We start from the raw sequence: 21,113 nt of genomic DNA, 5'->3' as shown, positions 1-21,113 counted from the left end.
TGGATGAACAAAAAAAAGGGAGAATTGTTTGATGGAGAAAATAGAGAAAACATAGAATATGTGAAGCAGGTTCGAAGAGCTTACCAGGAAACTAAAAACTCTATCAAACACTGGCATAACAGCTTGAAAGAAACTAAGGACAGATTATCTGACCTGGAGGGCAGATTTGTAATATAGGAGCATGAAATGAAAAACTTCTTAAAAATAAAAAAAAAAACAGCAACAATACAAAAACTAGAAGATGATAAGAGGATCTATAACTTAAGAATTAAGAACATAAGAGAAGAAGTAGGGACACAAACAAATGGACTACAAAAGCTATTCACAGAAATAATCTAAGAGAATTTCCCTAATTTAGCAAAAGGTAAAGATACTCAGATGTATGAGGCATACAGGACCCCAGCCACCTACAACCCAAACAGAGCAACACCCAGGCATATAATAATCAAAATACCAGAAATCCAATATAAGAACAGAATATTAAAAGCCTTCAGAGACAAGAAACAGATCACTTACAAAGGAACACCCATCAGAATTACAGCAGACTCAGGGGCTGGAGATTTAGCTCAGTGGCATAAGCACCTGCCTTGCAAGCAGGCAGTCGTGAGTTCGATCCCCGGTACCAGGAAAAAGACAAAAAAAAAAAAAGAATTACAGCAGACTTCTCGGTACAAACCATCAAATCACAAAGAGCGTGGGACAAAATAATTCAAGCTTTGAAAGACAATAACTTCCAGCCAAGATTGATATATCCTGCACAACTGTCCCTAGAAATTGATGGAAAAACAAGGTGCTTCCAGGATAAAGAGGAACTAGAGGAATTTGCAACCACCAATTCAACTTTACAAAGAATACTGCAGAATATTGTAAAAAAGGAAAATACCAAGATTCCATAAATAGTGGCAGAGAGGCCACAATGAATGGAGCAGAAAGTGAAATGAAGAAGACAAACTGACAACAAACGACAGAAAAAGAGCTCAACAGAAATGAGGCAGAGAAGATCGGATGGTAGGAACAGTTATTTTGGGGAAAACAAGACATCATAATAACTAGTGCTGATTTAAGTATCATCTTGTTTTGAAGTCCATCAAACATGTATTCTTCTGTCTCCTTCGGTCTTAAACGGTTGTATCTTATTGGATTTTATTATATATGATAATATAAGTAAAAACTTTTATAGACAAGGAGATTACACAGAAACCATTGTTCATTTTCTGTTCATTGGTTCTAAATACCCTGTAATAATGTCATTCTCTTGAATGATTTTATAATGTCTTGATATGTTTGGCTACAGTATACGAAGTTATACTCAAAGATTTCAAGGAAAGAGACACTATGGCAACTATTTTTATGTTGGGACGTCTTGTGGTGAAACACTATTTTGCTTAAATGGTTATGTTTTGACCTGCGCTGTTCTGTTGTTATGCCCTCTTTTATTTCAATCCCTTTTTTTAAATGATTTACTTTTTTCTTTTTATCTTTTTAATTAAGGGAAAAATAAATAAAAAATAGCAGGGTACATTATAGTAACCTACTTTGATTTCCTATTAACTTGATTTGAAATCCTGTATTGCCCTCACCATCTTGTTTTGACTGATTTTCCCCTATTCTGCTTTGCTTGATAGTACCAAGTTCGAAAGTATAGGCAACAACTGTGAAGACAATAAGATTCATTATGACCCCCATTCTGATTGACTTTTAAAGTCCTGTAATGTCTCCAATGCTTTGGTTTTATTCTTTACTGTTTTGTTAAATTTTATTATAATTGGCAATTCTTCTTAAAATAGCAAGAGGCAGTATGGGAACCATTGTTGATCACTTTGTATTTTGTTTTTACATTATCTATTATGTCCATCCTTTTGATTTGACTGACTCTGTTCTGATATGTTGCATTTGATTTTACTCTCTTCAAAAAAAGTAATAAGAACTGTGGGAGTAATAGAACCCAAAATGTGTAATTGTCATTGCACAAAAGAAAAGAAAGTGCACTAAAAGTTATAACTGCATATGTGTTTAAGTGTATAAGATAGATAACTATATTACTGAGTTTTTTGGATCATTAAACAAAACTGTTTGCACTCTCACTGTTTGAAAGTCCACTTTATATGCTTCAATTTTGTAACTTGAAATAGTTATTAGAAATAGTTATTTCTAAGATGAGAATATGTAATCTATTAACTAGTGATTTCTTACTGTTTATTTTTTAAATTTTGTATTACTTGTACCCTTTTTCTGTTTTTTTCTTTTTCTCCTTCAATTAAAAAAAAAGAAATATTGACTGCATGTATGGGATGCTACTAGAAATAGTATCTGACAGGGGCAAGAACCATAGACCTAGGCCTGCAAGTTGAAGCCCGTGTTGGGTACTTTTCTCTCAGCAATGAGACAAAATATCCAGTGCCCAAAATAAAGAAAAGAAAGGTTTATTTAGCTTACAGTTTGTGGAGGTTTCAGTCAATAATCAGCTGGCTCCAAGGTAGGGTGTCATGAGAGAGGAGCTGCAGCAGATACCAGAAGTGACAAGAGTCAAAGGGCAAGAAGGCAGGAGCATGGAGAGAAGACTCTTTCTGTCCCTTATTGTTTGCAGGCCACATAGCATTCACACTCATAATTTCATCATTGGACCATGAATTAATCACAAATTCTAGAAGCCTGCCCCCATGACTGCATGTGGCTGTGGGGGGACATCCATACACAAACCATAACAAAGCCCTTGCTCAATATATGGCCCAGACCTTAAATGTTATGTGCCAGCCTTCTTGTTTTGTTTTGTTTTGGGTACTGGGGATCAAACTCAGGACTACATGCTTGCCAGGGTCCTGTGCCAGGTTTTGATGTTGTTTATGGATTAAACTGTTCAAATGAAAAAAAGTGGTTTTGCAAAACCACATTGTTCCTGATTTGTTCACTACAAGCAGGGAGGTTCTTGCACCTCTCTTACATATAAAATGCTATATTTATAATTCCCCAACCTTTGAGGGAGTGGGATGTGGGGAACCACTCAGATTGCTTCAAAGGTCATGGGTATCTAAGGACACCTGAGGAGATGACCCTGCCTCTGTGGCACAGGTGCACAGTGGGACACAGTTACATAATCATGACTTAGCACAGGTAAACACATGCACTGGTTGTGACATTAAGGATGTAAATATGAGATAACAATTTGTATAAGAATTATACAGGGCTGGGTGTGGTAGCACATGCCTTTAATATCAGCACTTGGGAGGCTGAGGCAGAAAGATAATTGCAAGTTCAAGACCAGCCTGGATTAGAAGGTAAGCTCAAGGCCAGCCTGAACTGCACAGCAAGACCTTGTCTCAAAAAACAAAAAAATTATACAATAAAGACACAGGCTGCTTTTGTGCCCTAGTACTCTTATGTTCTGTACCATGAAGCTGGTTGTTGTCACTGTTGTCTTACACATGTACATTATTTAAACTTGGGACCTTGTGGAGGACCACCTGGATGACTCTCCTTAAATAAAGAGCAATTTTCTCCATTTTGGCTAAACTTGGCCCCATCTCCATGTACTGGTAATGTACAGAGCCGGCTAGGCCATTTCTCTACCCCTTCAATTGGTCTTAAGCAATGCAAACAGGGCTGGCTGTGGTGCTGATGCGTAATCTTTTAAACTAGAGATAGTTGCTGTTTCCCCAGCCTGAGAGGGGATGAAGAGCCCCTGCTCCAAGCTGTCAACTGGGATTGAGCCTGGAAATAAGAAGCTACAACTTGCCAGGACAGAAAAGTTTACATATCAGAACTGAAGCACTGATCCCAAAACATTAGATGCTGCCTCAGTTGTGTTATGCAAATTACTCTTTCTGCATACCCTTCCATCTGCATATTTCAGAGGTGCTCTCGGGTCATCTATCTCTGTCAAGCCCAGCTCATAGCACTCATGTACTTCCTGTGTTTCTCACAGTCATTCACAGTCACTCATCATCAAGCCACTCCTTTATGAGTCAATAAAATTTGGGTTGGGCCCTGGATCAAGGACTTTCTTCTGGTGAACCGCCATCTTGGCTGGACTTAGGACCTCCTTGGTTTCCCCTAAGTGTAAATGAGTCTTTGTTTTTATTCTCATTTGGGTTACACTGGAAGTGGTAGACTGGAATTAACTTATTGCAGTTCCAATAACTTTTCCATGGGATTAATCTGCTGGGTGTTCTGTCCTGGCAACAAGAAAGTAACTAGGACAGAACCCTGTGGAAAGCTCCATGTGGTAATGGTCACCTGAGACAACTATCCTACATCAGATCCTCCAGCCTTGACCAAAACCTCATGGTGCTCCAAGGCACAGCACCTGACCAAGTCACTCCTGCATCCCTAACCCTCAGAAACTGGAGCTAATGTTCAGCAGTTTAAACTACTGAACTTTGGAGTGATTTGTTACACAGAAAAAAAAAAAACTAATATATTTGGTGTCCAGGACTGTGCCATGTTCAGTTCTCAACATTCAGGGTCACTTTTTTTCCACATAGAGTCTTGTTATGTATTTCAGAATAGCCTTGTACCTGCAACAATTACCCCAAATCCTGGTATTTAGAGGCATGTGCCACTGATATAGTGGAACAAAACTCCCAACCTGCTATATGTCTGGTATGAGTTTGTGTTCTCTAAAGTTGAACGAATTTTAGGAACAATGGAGGTTAAGAGAAAAATATATTTATTGAGAGAAAGCTTCTGCCTGAGAGAGAGACAGACAGACAGACAGAAGAGTCTCCAGTGGGTTGCCAAAGACTCTTGTCTTTTCTAGGGACTTTTATAGAGCAAAATCTGGTCTTCTGCATTGGCTCCTTTGAGCACCCAGTCATGTCTGCCTGTAACACTTCTTCCCTCTTCGAAGCTTTTTTTTTTTTTTTTTTTTTTTTTTTTTTTTAACTAAAAACTTCTTTCTATTCAACCTCCGTTGTTCCTAGAATTCACTCCTCGATTCACTCCAGCATCCTTATTTGGAGTGCTCCACCATGCAAAACAGGCGTTTGCTGAGTTATCTGAGTCCCTAAAGGTGTTTTCGGCCTCGTCAAAGACACTCCTCAACCTCTCAGTGAAACTGGAATAGCATTTCCTTCACCGAGTCCTCCTGCGCCCCGCCCGGAAGCGTCCGAGGGTCAGGGAGCCGGGACTTGGGCCAGACCCGCCAGTTCCGGAAGTCAGCAAGAACAGGGACAGCACACGCGCCTGCCCACCAACTGGCGTGCTCAGCGGCCTGCGTACCACAAGAGTTCGGACTACTAACAGTGAGAATTTTGCGACTCTCGGTTCACAGCAACTGAGCCAGCTGGAGGAACCTCGGCCCCAAGCCCAGCTCCCACTTTGCTCCGAGCCCGAGGCTGCGCGGGCGTTAGACTACAACTCCCGGGAGGCCTCGCGCGCCAGCGGCTGCTGATTGGCTGTGTGGCGGGTGGCGTGGCCCGGCCGGCACAGAGTCCGCCTGTGCCCGGCGGCCGATGGCTGCGCTCCGCTGGGCGGCGGCGCTCCGCTGGGCTCCTGGGCCGGCGGCGCGCGCGGCGGCAGGGCTCCTGGGTCGCTGCTCCGGGAGATCCTACTCCGCGGGCTGCGCTGAGGTGAGGACCTGGGTTCCGCAGAGCTGTACTAGGAGCTGGAGGCGGGACCGGGACGGCAGCATCCTGACCTCCCCGGGAGATCCTTAAGACTGAGGGGCCGGGGCCCTGCGTCCCGCCGCCGCACTGGAGGCCCCGGCTGGAAGTCTTTGCACGTGGAGAGCCCTCATCAGATGTTGCTCGGCGCTTTGCTGCGCGTCAGCCGGTCCCCAGTTGCTCCGCATTTGTGCTTGTTTTCCTGTGGACTTGATCTCTCTCCTTGATTTCCATGATGAAATCATGTTGGTTGTGATTTTTTCAAGTACTTTTACAAGAGAGTGGGGCATCTTGCCGCGGACGCCCTAGGGGGCGGCACCTCTAGACAGACGGCGCCGAAGTGGCTGTGGGTTTGAGACGGGCTCTCGCGTTGGTCCGCTTCACGGTGGACCTGTGAGGGGATGATCTGCGGGCCCGGCAACTGTTGGGTGTCTGTCGTGTGCTGCAACTGTGCAGATTCCAGAATTTCTCAGCGTCTTTGGGGTGGGGTGAGGCCCTGGGGTTAGCGAGGACTCCGGGGTCGGAGTCAAGTGTTTAAGTACTTCTCTGTGGTCAGCCAGCCAGTGTCTGTGTCTTAAAGCTAAACTAGGTTTCCTCTGGGCCATTTTGCCTTTTTAAATTTAATTTTATATTTGCAGTTCTGGGTTTTGAACCAGGTCCTTCACACTGAGCTGTATCCCCAGCACCTTTTGATTCTGAAACAAGATCTTGCTAAATTGCCCCGGTGGGGCTTAAATTTTTGATCCTCCCACTTCAGCTTCCCAGCGTGCCACTATTGGATTACAAGCGCGGGCCACTGTGTTGCACTGGGCTTTTGCTGTTGTTTATTTAAATTTAAGTTTTCTTTTGTTTTTTTGAGACAGGATCTCACTATATAGCTGCGACTAGCCTTGGACTCACTGTGTGGCTCAGGCTGGCCTCAAACTCAAGGCGATCTGCCTGCCTCAGCCTCCTGAATGCTGAGATTACAGGTTTGTGCCTGCCTATTTTTTTAAGTTTTAATTAATTAATTATTATTATTTTTATTTTTTGAAACAGGGGCTCACCATGTAGTGCAGGCTGGCCTTGAACTCACTTATGTAGCCCAGGCTGGCCTGGAGCTCTTGATGATTGGCCTGCTTCAGCCACCTGAGTGCTGGGGTTTCCGGTGCATGCCACCACTAAATTTCTGTGTATAATGATGGTACTGTTTTTTTTTTTTTTTCTTTTTTTGTGGTACTGAGGATTGAACTCACAACCTCGCACTTACCAGGCAGGCACTTATGCCACTAAGCTAAATCCCTAGCCCTGATGGTACTGTTTTACATGGTGTATTCACAGGGCCTTTTTTAAACATATTTTTAAATTAATTGTTAGAAAATGCCAGGCATGGTGGTGCACACCTGTAATCCCAGCACTGAGGAGGCTGAGGCAGGAGGATTGCCAAGAGGTCCACACCAGCCAGGGATGCAAAGAAAGTTCAAGGCCAGTCTAAACTGCATAGCAAGATCTTGTCTTAAAAAGAAAGAAAGAAAAAGAAAGAAAGAAAGAGCATGTTGCTCACTTTGTGCTGGGTACCCTTCAAGTATGTAAGAAGTACTGATTCTAGTTGTTTCACTTTATTCAATATTCTGTTTTGATTGGTTTTATTCTGTTTTGTTTTCACTATATCAACAACTATTGTGAATATAACAAGATACACAATGGTAGCTATTGTTTTCCTAGTATCTTGGTTTGAAGCCCTGTACCAATTTTGCTGCTTTGTTGTGATTGGTTTTGTTCCATTCTGTTTTGTTGGGTTTTATTCTTTAAAATAAAATTAAAAAGAAATACTAATTTATAAAAATCTTCATAGTAACTGAGATAAGTACTTATGTGGTCCGTCTTCCATCTTACAGACGAAGGAACTGAGATGGATCAAGCAGTTTGCTGAAAGGCACACCCTTGGCTTTTGCAAAAGTGCCAACTCAGCCGGGTGCCAGAGTCCAAGCTCTTAACAATGTTTTCATTGTCATTTTATGTATGGAGCATCTCAGGTTCAAAGAAGTTAGGTGACATGGCCAGTACCATAGAGCTCTAAGTAGTCAAGATGAAAGCATGGGATATGTTGATGAAAGGACTTTGTAAGCTGTAGTGATAAATATTGCCATCATTTATTACTTGTATTTGCTCTTGCGCCTGTGTTAGGTTTCTTGCTCAGTGCTCAGAATACTCCAGCGCTGCAGTGTGATAGGATCAGAAACAGTTTGTTGAGCTTCCTGTGTAGCAGGAGGTGCTTGGTTTTCTCTCCGGCTGTTTTCTGGTGGTCAGAAATCGCTTCCTTCCGTTTTCTCAGCATCCATGCCCACGTGGAATACACCTGGCCATCACCCTCATTCTCTTAACTCTTGGAGGCTCTGTGTAGCCCCACGGAGGAGCAGAAGGCTGCTCCCTGGGTGTCTGACCTGTGCACGGAGAGGAAGTGGAATCATTATGTCATTCTAGTTCTCTTTCATTCTTTGGTTCCCTGGACTTTACCCCGTCTTGGGTTTCCTTCTCACCCTGATTACTGCTCCTCTTTTTCTTGCTAGCAATTTTTATATGGTCCGTGCTTAAATGGTGGTGTTAGGAGGCTAGGGAAGGAGGATCACAAGGCAATGACAAGTTGGATTAAATTGTGAGTTCCAGGCCAGTCTGACTACAGAGTCAGGTCCTGTTTATGAAAACCAACAGAACGCACACAAAACACTAAGTCCTGTTCTTCCCAGTTCTCTGAGAGCAGAAACCTCCCAAAGTTTCATCCTGAGTCCTCTGGCTAGTTCTGATGTTTCTACGTCTGCCCAAGAGGTCCACAGAGGGATGTAGCTTTCGTTCTTTCCAAACCTCTTGGGGTCAGAGGTGCAGCACAGTGATTCAGGGTTTACCTAGCAGGTCAGGGCCCTGGGTTCAATCCCCAGTACCATTAAAAAAAAAAAGATCAGCCTCCGCCTGCTGTTCCACCTTGATGGCCTTGTCGCCTGGGTCCAGTGAGCACAGCTTTCACCCTCCCAGCATCCCAGGCGACTCAAAGCTGGTAGGTCACTGTGGCTCCTCTCTCTGCCCTGCCAGGTTTTGACCTTTCTGCCCCCCAGGGGTGTTCCTCTTTTGTGCATCCTTGTTGCCACTACCCTAAAGCCACCTTCTTGCTCATGTGGATTGCAGTGGGGTGGGACCTGGTCTCCTTCCCTCGGGGACCCTTCAGTCTATCCAGTCCTTTCTCTGTGGTTGAAAATTTTTGTTTGTTTTTTGAGACAGGATCTTGCTATGTAGCCCAGGTTGGCCTTCAACTCAACATGTGGTGCAAGCTGGCTACAGATTACAGGTATGTTGAGGCAGGGTTTCACTATGTAGTTCACGCTGGCCTTGAACTCACTTTGTAGCCCAGGTGCAGCTGAAGTTTTCTGTAGTGCAGTTCTGATGATGCCACATTATTGTTTCAGATTCCTTAAACTGGCCTCAGATGGCTGTGCCAGCGAGTCCTGCTCACCCCTTAGGCTGAGGAGCCCTTGGTGCGGGCCCTCCTATCCCTGTCCCACTGTCCTGTGGCTTCTTGTTGCAGGCCTTCTCCACTGAATTGTAGGCGGGGGTCATGCTTGTGCAGCCTGTGTGGTGCCATGGGGGCTCTCAGGAAACTTTTGTCACGCAGTATATTTAACTTTCTAAGAACTTACCTCTGTTTGTTTAGTATTTATTTATTTTTATCTTTTTGAGACAGGGTTTTACTATGCAGTTCAGGCTGGGCTTGAGTGCGGGGATTACAGGTGGGAGACACCATGCCTGGTTTACCTCTGTTTAATTGCTTGTTTCAGAATTTCAATACTTAGAGTGGATTTGCACTTGCAAAGTTGCTGAGTTTTAGTAGTGTATTGTCTAGAGTGGTTGCTTGTTCTGTCACCCGGCTAAGAAAGGAGGGACTAGAGTGCTGTTCATCTGTGCTTTTGGTTGCTGTTTGTGACTGGCAGTCCTGTACCAAAGTGGCTTGACACATAAGAGTGTCTTGACCTAGGTGGCACCACTGAAAAAAATGACAGACAGGTTAGATTAGATTTGTTTTGACATTAAGAAACATCCTGTAGGCAGTTTATAAGAAATGGAATGAGTTTTCAAGAGACAGTATTGAACCTTGTGAGTCCAGGAGATACTGATTGAGCTTAGGTGCTGTATTGTTCAAAAATATTTAGATTAGTGAAATAATTAGCCAACTGCTTGATGTGTATGAAAATCAGTATCTTAAGCGTGAAGCACCTTGTCAATGGTTGTGCAGGTTGATACCTGCTTTTGGAAGCTAGTTTGTCAGTAGATGTTGCATACTTACAATGCTTAGACTCTTTGGTTGACTGTCCTGCTTTTCAGAATTCCTAAAGAAATATCTAAATTACAGGGACTGGGTATTGAGCTCAGCAGCATAAGTCCCTGCCTTATAAGCGTGTAGTCGTCAGTTAATCCCCGGTACCAAAAAAACCCCTCTATACTACAGGAAAAATCAGGATCCCGAAGAGGCTTCTGTCTTTCAAAAAAATTTTTTATTAGTGCATGTTTCAGTATATAATGTTTACTTTCTGCAGAGTTGGTGCATGTATATAACACATCTTATTATTATTATCACTGCTATTATTAGTTACAGTTCTGGGGTTTGAACCCAGGACCTTGTGCACATTAGGCCAACGCTGTGTCACTGAGCCACACTCCTGCCCCATAACATGTTTTAATTCCTCCTTTAATCCTTTCTCTTCTCCCCAGCCCCACCCTCTGGCCCTTGATCCCCTCCCATTTGAGAAAGATCTTTGTCCCTATTTCCTATTATCTTTTATTTAGCTAGTATTACGGGCAAGCATCACCTCACCTAGCTGTCAAAGGGCGTTTGAACAGCTACAGGGTTTACACTATAGCAGGCAACCTGAGCAAGGTGTAAAATTGTATGCGTAACTGATACCGGTAGATACAGGATAAACAGTAAGGGTAGAAAAAAGACGGAGAGCAGGAATATAACTCAGCAGCACAGCACCTGCCTGGCTAGCATGAGGTTGTATTTGATCCCTATTACCAAACAACAAACAAACAAAAAGATGGAAAGGACTATATGCACTCATGTTAAAATGCTACGATTGTATTTTCCTTGAATTCTGTATTTTTCAGTGAAAAATCTCTATATAAATTATTTATGTGAGTTTTAACAAAGAAGTTATATGCTTAAAGAAATATGAAAAAGAATAATTCTTTGTTAAGAATGGGTTTAGCTAATCAGAAATACTGTGTCTTTTTGTTGTTGTTGTTACTGGGGCTCGAACTCAGAACCTCATGCTTGCTGGGCAGGCACTTACGCCACTGAGCTAAATCCCCAGCCTAGAAATACTGTGTGTTATAGGTCATGGGTAGGGTGCTTGCCTAGCTTGTGCAGGGTCCTAGGTTTGATTCCCAGCAGAAGGAAAGAAGGTGAGAAGGAAAAGGTGTCCCCTACCTTCATTTTTTAGTCTCTCCTAGACCCTGAGTGACCTGCCGTCAGTTCCTCTTTCCTCCCTGTCCTCTCCCCTGCCTGTTGTTGCATGCATAATTTTCTTCTCTCTGCGCAGAGCTCGCCTACCTTTGGGTTCCTGCTGGACATCGATGGTGTGCTAGTGCGGGGCCACAGAGTGATCCCGGCTGCTCTGGAAGCGTTTCACAGGCTGGTGAACCCTCAGGGCCAGTTACGGGTGCCTGTGGTTTTTGTCACAAATGCTGGGAACATCCTGCAGCACAGAAAAGCCCAGGAGCTGTCAGCCCTGCTGGAGTGCAAGGTAAGGAGACCAGCAGAAGCGTAAAACCCGGAGGTGTTTCCAGTGGGGACTCCTGCTCTGACTCTGCCTCCCTTCCACTATGTCGGGATATGGTGTCAGTAAGCCCTCAGTGATGGCCAGTGGACATCTTCAGTCCTGCAGGAAAATGTGATGATCAAGCCGAGCCCCATGGGAAGGGTCTGACCCATGCATACCTATACCGACACCCACACACACACCCCATCAAAGTTGTGTTTTGGGGACCATTGCCCTCAGGGTCACATCTGCCTGAGGCTGCACATTTGAAGTGGGACTGTGCAGCCAGGGCCTGGCTCTGCCTGGGTCAGTGCTGGGCACCCTCGAGTGCTGTGTGATAGCAGTCTGTGGTCACTCCACGTGCTCCCATACCACGTCCCAACACAGCTGTGCTCTCATTTGTTGCAGGTGAGTTCAGCTTTTGGAAGTCCTTTGGAACCAAGAGAGCCGAGACAGTGGCTGATTATTTGGGCGGTTTTGCTTGAGGCTTAAGGCAGAGTAAAGGAGTAGAACTGGTTCCCTGCTGTGGTTCCAGAGCAGGTTTCAGAGCGTTCGGAGTAAAGGCTGCATTGTTGGAGCAAGCATAAATGTTAAAGAGCTTCAAGAAACCTGGAAACAGCCAAAGTCTGAGGCAGGTTCTGTGAGTGTGACAAGGAACATAGATGCAAGCAGGCGGTTTCCGCGCTGGGGCCGAGAGACCTGCAGGGGTCAGTGAGCTGGGCACAGCAGGGCTGTGAGCGGCCAGACCCCACTTCTGTTCTTTTGTTTTGCATGGCAGGAGTCAAATGCAGCAGTCTGCTTATGCCTGGTTGAGTATTTTTTGGAAGTATCAGTTGCCAGCAATGGCTATCCCCTCTATTTTTTGGGTAGTTTTTCCTTCTCAGGTGAAAGAACCTGCCACATGTCTCTCCATTATTTTCTCAACTCTGTGCCTCTCTTTGCTGTCCTGCTTTGTGGTTGCCCTTGCAGGTGGAGCCAGACCAGGTCATTCTCTCTCACAGCCCCATGAAGCTCTTCTCACAGTACCATGACAAGCGGATGCTGGTGTCTGGGCAGGGACCCGTGGTGGAGAATGCCCGAGCGTATCCTTCGTGTCCTCTAGTTTGGCTGGAGAGGAAGGAGCTGGAGTGGCCCTCCCTGCTTGGCTGAGTGGGGGTGGTGGTACAGTGTGCTGGCTCAGGGTGGAGGAGTGCATGGCATGCATGGTGGGCTCTTGGGGCAGGAGGAGGCTTTTGCCCGAGGGCGCCCTCATGTGAGCTCTGGAAAGTCTGTGGTGTGGACGCCAGTCCGCACCAGGCCTTCTGCAGAGCTTTGGGTGCTGAGTCCTGGGCCTTTCCAAGTCTTGGGCCTTACTGTTGGTTGGAGAATCTCAGCTCACTTTATCTAGGGTGGGTGTCAGGAATCTGTGTGTGTGGTGAGGACAGAACCCGGGCCTCGTATATTCTCAGCAAGCAGGCCCAGAATCTGCATTTAAAAAAAAAATACAATTCTCCAGGTGATTTTGTAATTGGCTTTGGGAAGCAGTGATCTAGGCCTCTCCCTCGGGGCTGGTCAGTCTGTTTGTCAGCACCAGGAGTCAGCAGGGGCCTCCTGTTGGGCAGGGTATGCGCCAGAGAACAGGTGTGGTCCCTGTTCTCAAGCAGCATGTACATCCCAGGCGTCTGCGTGAGTCGATGTCTTGAAGTCCTGAAGATTTTAGCTCCTGTCTAGTGCCCCTAGACTCTGCCTGGCTCCTCGCCCCTGAGGTGTCCTCTGAGTGCAGCATGTTGTGCTGGCACTGTCATGGTGCGTGGCTCTGGATGGACTCAGTGCTTGTCTGTGGTGTGAGCAAAGTTATGTGCCTTTGTGCACTGGTCCTGCCTCTCATGGGACCTGGCATTTGGAGGTGCCCGGGGGCTGCAGAGGAATTGCCCTGGCATTGCTCAGTAGCTCTGCCTATGCTGCATGGCCTGCCTTTTGGCATCCGGCCTTCTTTGTGTGAGCAGGACCGTCTGCTTCCCCTTGCTTGTGCTGTGTGCCATCAGAAAGGCCTCTTCCTCGGAACTGTCCAGCTTTGCTCCCTGATCTCGCTTCAGCCTGGGCTTCCGGAACGTGGTTACTGTGGATGAGCTGCGAACGGCCTTCCCTGTGCTGGACATGGTGGATCTGGAGCGGCGACCGACTGCCACGGTAATGTAAAGTATGAGCTGCGTCACACCCTCTCTGCCTCCCTCTGGGGTCTCAGTGTTTACTTCTTTGCTGTCCCCTCTGTTGGCTTCCTTTGCTGGCTTCACTACCCTCTGCTCAAAGCTTTGTTCTGTCAGTGCTTCTGAGCATGGCTTCTTTGGAGAGCTGTACCTGGCCAGGACTTGTTCTCTAGATATGCTGGTGCCTTTCTGGGTTGTTTATAGTTAGCTGGGTACCTCTTTTGGGTCTCCAGCATTTCCTCCAGCTAAATTTTATGTTTACTAGACAGCTTTCCCAGGGTAGCTGGGAGAAGCCTGACGTTTGCTGAACCTCTGACCGCTGCTCCTCACCCTGGCAGAGATCAAGGAGTTGCCCGGGGAGAGCCAGCTCGCTGGTACAGGGCCACTGGGGATTCTGCCTGCCTGCCCACCTGTATAGTGTTTGGTTCAGCTCATATCAAAACATAGGCTTGGTTTCTATTTGTGGTGCTGGGGATGGAACCAGGGTGTTGCACAGGCTTGGCAGGCGCAGAATCCCCGAGCTACACCCCAGCCCATGATTTTGTCTCCTGAGGGGTCCTCGGCCGTCTGCTGTGAGCTTTAAATATACCATGGAACTTACATTTTAAGTCGTACTACCCTCGAAATTTACTGAAATACACAGGCATGCTTTCATTTCTTTGTGAAACTTCTCCAGAGTTTTCCAATTATAGGATGTGTCCCTTTCTTTAAGACTTTTCTCTCTGTGACAAACCAGAATGTAGAGCAGGAAGAGACTCAGAGCCACTCGGGGCCTGAGCCCACAGAGGGCCTCAGCCCAGCTCACAGCACTGTTCGCAGGGGGAGCCAAGATTGCAGTGGCCTGGTATAGGGTGGATCCCAAGAGGCCAGTAAAGTGAAGGCTCTACCTACTGACTGCCGTCACCCCCAAGCCCTGATGGAACCTTCGCATCAGGGAATACTGTGTCTTTAGCTCACGGGCTCTAGAGACCTGACTGTTTGACAGAGCCTCACTGTGGAGCCCAGGCTGGCCTCATGGTAATCCTCCTGCTTCAGCTTCCTGAGTGCAAGGATTCCAGTACCAGGACTCCAGCAAGGCACCACCACGCCCACCTGGCTCTAGACTCTGTTTCCTCTGTCCTCAACATGCTATCCCTTAGCTTGTGCTTGGTCCACTTGACTGTCACTTGTGACTCTCCTTCCTGGGACCTGTACAGCTTTCCTTGCTTGGGCTGGCTCATGGGTGGTTGCTGGGCTGTGTGGAAGGTGCCTTTCCTGTCCCTCTCTGGAGATGGGCTTTTCACAAGTAGACGGTGACTTGGTTGACGGCTTCTTTGTCTCTTGACAGTCCGTTCTGAGGAGCGACTTCCCAGCCATTGAAGGTAAGAGGACTTTCTCCCTGTGTGAGTGTAGGGTCTTTCCTCTCTCCTTCCAAGCCCTCAGACTAGCACCGGGACTCGAATCCTGGACCTGCCACTGCCCACCAGGGGATGTTTGGTGTCACTCATGGGAGGAAGTGTTTGGTAGGAAAATTGTAAGCTTTGAAACTTTTGGGTTGAAAAATACCAAGGTACAGTCTACTCCAATGTTTCTCAACTTTATGAAAGCCTATTCTTCTTTGCATAACAAATAATTTTCCCCTTTGCTATCCTGAGATGAAATTCATGGGTGATGTAACTTTTCCACAAATGTATTTTTAAAAATAGCTAGTTAGATATGAAACCTTAAATGCCATAGGGTAAAATAAAAGGAAATATTTTAGTAAGATGCAGTGTTTTGGCAAGTGTAAGTGGTGTAATGCCACATTCGGGAGGCTGAGGCAGGAAGATCGTTGCACGTTTGAGGCCATGCTGGCTCCATAGTGAGTGCAAGGCCAACCTAGACAATATAGCAAGATCCTGTCTCTAAACAACAAGACTAGTGTTTTGATATGTAATAGTTATCTAAGAAGTGAAGTGTTTGCATCAAACACAGGCTCAGTGCCGCACATGCAGCCCAAGTATGTCTATGATTATGGAGCTATGTGCTACTGGGGCAGCATTCCATAGATGAAGGGATTGTCCACACCAGAAAACAGCTTTCAGTGAAGAAAAACAAGACAGGTGTAGTGGCTCATGCCCGTAATCCCAGCACTTGGGAGGCTGAGGCAGGAGAATCACTATAAATTCGAGGCCAGCCTAAGTGAGTTCACAGCCACCCTGCACTACGGGGCAAGACCTTGTCTCAAAACAACAACTAAAAAGAAAAATGAGTCTTGTGATGATCCTGCAAATGATCCTTGCATTTTAGGAAAAATTAAGTGTTTATAAAACTGTACAAAAGTGCATTGTGAAAAAAACCAAAACAAAGAAAGCTTTGTGATTATTTGCAAAATGGGCTTAGCCCAACTAGTTCTGTCCAGATTGGCCAGCTGCAATAGTATCGGGTAGGCATTCAGATACTCCTACGATGTGGGGTGGTTCTCAGCTACTGAATGTATCCTTGGTAGCTCTGAGATTTGCAGCCTCCTCCTCCTCCTCCTCCTCCTCCTCCTCCTCCTCCTCCTCCTCCTCCTCCTCCTCTTTTTCTTCCTCCTCTTCTCTGTTTTTTTTTTACGGGAGTGGGGATGGAACCCAGGCCTCGTGCATGCCAGGCAGGTGCTGTACCATTGAATTCCATCCCCAGTGCCCGTGTCCTCAGCTTTCTAATGCACCTCCCTGGTCAGTACTGCACCACTGAGAGCCACTGGTGAGGCTCAGATCACCGTCCCATAGCTGATATCCGCTCCTGCCTGCTGCCTGCCCACTGTGTGTCTGGCTCTGGGTTAAGTGGGTTTTTTTTTTGTTTTGTTTTTTTTTTTTTAAAACCTGTACCAGGGATTGAACTCACAACCGCCTGCTTGCAAGGCAGGTGCTTATGCCGCTGAGCTAAACCCCAGCCCCTGGGTTAAGTGTTTACAGATCTCTTTTAGTCTCAACACCCTAAGTCAGTGTTGCTGTTATGCAGTTGAGGAAGGTGAGGCGTGGAGAAGGAAACTCACTGCCACCGTCCTGCATTCACTCCGGGGCTGTCAGTTCACACCCCTGCTCTTGGCTATTGGGGTATACTGTTCCTTGGGGCCCTGAGAGAAGTGGTTGACAAGAGAGCCCACTGCAGAGAGCTTAAGGCTCATGACTGGTGGGTAGAGCCCAGTCAACAGACGGGGGCATGGGGAGACTTGCTGCATTTCCTGTTTTACCTCTTCGAATGCCGGTGGACACCGTTACAAATGTGAGCTGTCAGGGACCCTCTTGCTGAACCCCTCCCCTGCCACCACCACCGTGCGGGCAGTGCAGTGAGCAGCTCTGGGCTGGCTATGTCCACAGCTCCTGGGGGCTGCCACACAGGGTGGGTGGTAACCTGCAAGCCTCACTTCATGCCTTTTCTTTTGCAGGGGTGCTCCTTCTTGGTGAGCCAGTGCGCTGGGAGACCAGCCTGCAGCTGATCACGGACGTGCTCCTCAGCAATGGGAACCCTGGCAATGGCTTGGTGACAGCGCCCTATCCCCACCTCCCTGTCCTGGCCAGCAACATGGATCTTCTTTGGATGGCTGAGGCCAAGATGCCCAGGTGAGGACACAGGACCCCCAGTCCTGGCCATGGTGGTCCACTTCACACTCCTGTATGACCAGTCCTGTGAGTAGTTTGTTACTGTTGTCCTGATGCCCAGAGGCTGGCACCTACCTAGCTGGGCCCTATAGTTGTCACAGTAATGGGGCCTCTGGGAAGCTTTTGAGCATTGCTTCATGCATTAATTACTAAACTGAGACTATAGGCTGCTGCACATGGAGATGTGCGGCGGTGGTGTTTAACCCTGCTGTCTGCTCTGTAATCCCACAGAACAAGCTTTGTCAGGGCAGCCCGCACATTACTTACCCTGCTCCCTCTCCCCTCCCCAGCATTGCTTTCCTTGCTGCTCTGTTTGCGTTTAGCTGTGAGCTGGAGGGGCAGGGGCACCAGGATTGTTCTAATGGTGAGGTAGAACCTCGACAGAGGCCCCTAGGGTAGGCACACGGAGTCACCTTCCTTCCTGGTGGGAAACCAGAGGTGACTCTCCTTAAAAAAGGGAACTGTCTCCATGAGGATAAACCTAACCCTACCTCTGAGTATGGATGTGCACAGAGCCGACTGGGCTATTCCTTGACCCTTCAGTTGGCTTTAAGCAATGTAAATTGGGCTGGCTGAGGAGCTGATGTGTAATCTCTGAGGCAAAGTGGCAGGTCAGTGTCACCCCGCCCAGTGACTCCCAAATGCATGGTTGAGCAGGCAGGATGGAGAGCTGTGCTCCATGCTGTCAGCTGGGACCAAGCCTTAAAAAAGAGGCTGTGATGGTCCAGGGCAAGAAAGAATATACATCAAAACTAAAAACACCAACTCCCAATTATTAGATACTACCTCAGCTGTGTTACACAAATTGCTCTCTCTACCTTTCTTTCTTTCTTTCCTTTCCTTTTCTTTTCTTTTCTTTTCTTTCTTTTTGTCTTTTAGTACCAGGAATTGAACTCACTACCTTGCACTTGCCAGGCAGGTGCTTATGCCACTGAGCTAAATCCCCAGCCCTCTCTCTACCTTTCTTGGCGCTCTGCTTATCATAGAGGTGATCTCAGACCACCTGCTTAGCCCAGTCACATATTTCCCGCCACTCTTCACTGTCACGGGTCCCCGAGGCCCTCCCTTCATAGAGAATAAATAAACCTGGGAAGGGCTCTGGGTGGAGGCCTTTGTTTCAGTGAACACCATCCTGGCTGGACTTAGGACCCCCTAGGTCCCCACAACTGTATATGTGTCTCAATGTCTTTATTCTCGCTGTGGGTTGCACTGAAAGTGCTAGATTAAAATTAACGGATTAAAATTCCAATAACTTCTCCTTGGGATTATAATCATAAACCTTCCTGGACCATGACAAGGACAGAAAAGGGTTCCCCATACTTCCTTTTTTTAGGGCTGCTGGGTCACCCTTTTCTGGTGAGGCCAGCGGTGGCCAGAGCTCTGCTCCTGTACCTGCCACCGAAGCCCAGTGGGTTCTGTGAGTGGTCAGTTAGCTCTGGGTGTTGAGGCCAGGGCTGCTGCAAGTCCCAGGACTCAGGAATGCAGGGCATTTCCCTCGTGTTAAAGTATATTTCTGTAGCTCGAGGTTGTGGTATTTTCTCTGAAGTAACTATTCCTAGATGGTGACATGGCTGTGAACTGAGCAGCAGGGGGCAAATTTCACTTTTTAAATCAGACAAGATTAATTTTTATTCAGTAATTGAAGACAAGATGGTGGTGCACACCTGTAATCACAGCCTTTTGGGAGGCCAAGGCAGGAGGATCACAGTTTGAGCCCAGCCTGGGCAACTTGGTGAGATGCTCTCTCTCAATGAAAGAAAACACAACACAACACAAGGCAGGATCTTCAGTGCGAAGGCCCTGGGTTCAATCCCTAGTACTGAAAAAGCAAGCAAGTTGAATTCTTTATATATAAATGTAACTAATATATAGTGTGGGATCAATTAGGATTTGATTTAGCAGCCAAGGATAAAAATGCAGAACAAACGTTTTATTTTTTATTCTTTGAATCTTTTGTCTTTTTGAGACAGAGTTTCACTATGCAGTTCAGGCTGGTCTTGAACTCACTTTGTAGCCCAGGCTGGCTTCAAACTCACAGCAGTCCTCCTGCCTCAGCTTCCGGAGGGCTGGGATTACAGGTGTGCACCACCACAGCCAGCAACAAAAGTGTTTTAAACAAGATAGAATTGTTTTTGCTTATCATGTGACAGAAGTCTGGGGTGGGCAGTATGAGACAGGGCTTCTCCCGTCTTCCTTCTGTGCAGTCTGTAGTCCTCCACTGCATGTTCCAGAGTGGCTTCCTAGATGCCAGCCATCGTTAGTGTTCCCTGTGATGGGGAAGAGCCGAGAAGGACAGAGCAGAGCGTATTCCCCACCCCAGATTTAAAGACACTCAGTAAAAGTTTATCCCAGCCCTTTGGCTTTCACTGACTGTTCAATGCTAGTTAAGGCAGATGGCCACACCTCCTCAGGAAGGTGGGGACTGTACTTTTCCCAACATGCTGAGCTGAAATTAGAAACAATGAAGAAGGAGGGCATGGCTGCCAGTTCTCCTTCTAATCTGAATCAGACTGAAGCTGCCTGGGTTGTAGTCTAACCTGCCAGTGTGGGCAGGTTGCTGAATCCTGCCGTGTCTGTTTCTGGATGTATAAAACGGGGGTGTTAGCATGGGTCTGCAAGACTTTTTGGACCCTGTGTAAGGCACTGTCCTGTCCCATCGGGCCTCCTTGGCAGAGTGAACTCACCCTGCAGCCCGCAGCCTGCAGTAAGAGGTTGGTGTTGGGGCTGCAGCTTAGAGAGTAATGGCTGTGGCCTGGGGTCTGAACTGCTGGGCTCTCTCCTGGGGCAGGTTTGGCCATGGCACCTTTCTGCTGTGCTTGGAAGCCATCTATCAGAAGCTGACTGGGAAGGAGCTGCAGTATGAGGCCCTGATGGGCAAGCCCAGCCTCCTCACCTACCAGTATGCAGAGGCACTGATCAGGCAGCAGGCGGAGAGGCGGGGCTGGACCGCACCCATCCAGAGGCTGTACGCAGTGGGGTGAGCTGCCCTCCCCTCCCCTCGCCCTGTCTGCCCGCCCTCTGCATTCACCTCCCTCTTTTCCCTCTGTCCCATGCACACTTCCCTCCCCCAGTTATTCCCCTCTGTCCTTTCCCGACACTGAACTTGGGTTTCTTTTTTTCCCCTGCCAGTGATAACCCTATGTCTGACGTCTGTGGAGCCAACCTGTTCCACCAGTACCTACAGATGGCTGAGCGCGGTGTGCGGGCAGAGCAGCAGGGCGCTGGTGGCTCGCAGGAGCAGCTGCGCTCAACCACACGGAGCTGCACCTCCATCCTGGTGTGCACAGGCGTGTACCGGCCCGGGGAGCCTGGCTCCAAAGAGCCACCCTTCCACGGGCACCGGGATTTCAGCTTTAGTCCAGGGCTCCTGCAGGCGTCCCACGTGGTGGAGGATGTGCAGGAAGCCATGCGGCTGGCTTTCCATGAGGAGGGCTGGCCATGGTAGCACGGGTGAGCTGGAGCCAGGGCAGTGGGGACTTGTGTGTTGGTGTCTGGCTCAGGCCGGGTCCCCTCACCCCAAGCTGGGACGTCATGGGTCAAGAAGACATTGGCAGTTTTTCTGATGAACACTGGCCACAGAAATGTACCCGGCGCCACATTTCTGTGGAACTGTTGTGATTTCCAGTCTGATTCCTGTGTGCCTCTCCTGGAAATCTGACCTCAGGCCAGCCCCTTTACCTCTGTGCCTCAGTTTCTCCTGCTTTCGGCAGCAACTCCTGCAGAAAGGGAGGCAGTGTGGGATGGTGCAGAAGTCCCCACACAGCTGCAAGTATGTCGCTTAGTTTCACAAGCTGGTTTTCACTATTTTAGGTTATTGCCCAGAAATTTTGGGCTTATTTTTTAAAATTAAAATTATCCTAATAAATATTCATTGTGCTGTCTCTTGTGAAGCTCTGTCTAGAATGTACTAAAAGACCTAAGAGGAGCAGGGAGGTG

The 21,113-nt window shown here is 47.3% G+C and overlaps 1 protein-coding gene across 2 annotated transcripts; it reads left to right on the top strand.

Annotated features, from left to right (window-relative positions):
• The first annotated feature begins 5,153 nt into the window (after positions 1-5,153).
• On the top strand, positions 5,154-21,058 carry LOC100716887 (haloacid dehalogenase-like hydrolase domain-containing 5). 2 transcript variants are annotated; one of them, XM_063231339.1, is made up of 9 exons: positions 5,466-5,567; positions 6,464-6,571; positions 11,168-11,371; positions 12,356-12,468; positions 13,462-13,555; positions 14,900-14,933; positions 16,964-17,138; positions 19,966-20,154; positions 20,307-21,058. In XM_063231339.1, exons 2-9 carry the CDS (start codon positions 6,557-6,559, stop codon positions 20,620-20,622), a joined length of 1,140 nt encoding a protein of 379 aa, XP_063087409.1. In that variant the 5' UTR covers positions 5,466-5,567; positions 6,464-6,556; the 3' UTR covers positions 20,623-21,058. The 2 variants fall into 2 exon arrangements, with proteins under 2 accessions (XP_003463801.2, XP_063087409.1); XM_003463753.5 differs by lacking the exon at positions 6,464-6,571 and having other exon boundaries at positions 5,154-5,567.
• Positions 21,059-21,113: the final 55 nt, after the last annotated feature.

The sequence above is a fragment of the Cavia porcellus genome, unplaced genomic scaffold (genome assembly GCF_034190915.1).
Source record: "Cavia porcellus strain 051 isolate PalLab524CR breed Dunkin Hartley unplaced genomic scaffold, mCavPor4.1 scaffold_19, whole genome shotgun sequence".
Classification (NCBI taxonomy): domain Eukaryota; kingdom Metazoa; phylum Chordata; class Mammalia; order Rodentia; family Caviidae; genus Cavia; species Cavia porcellus.
The sequence above is the reverse complement of the archived record's forward strand: the minus strand, read 5'-3'. Positions and strand labels throughout refer to the sequence as shown.

Coding starts and splice junctions, on each gene's coding strand:
- LOC100716887 (XM_003463753.5), top strand. CDS start 5,451: ATGGCTGCGCTCCGCTGGGCGGCGGCGCTCCGCTGGGCTCCTGGGCCG. Junction 11,372..12,355: donor CAGCCCTGCTGGAGTGCAAG/GTAAGGAGACCA, acceptor TTGCCCTTGCAG/GTGGAGCCAGACCAGGTCAT. Junction 14,934..16,963: donor CGACTTCCCAGCCATTGAAG/GTAAGAGGACTT, acceptor TTTCTTTTGCAG/GGGTGCTCCTTCTTGGTGAG.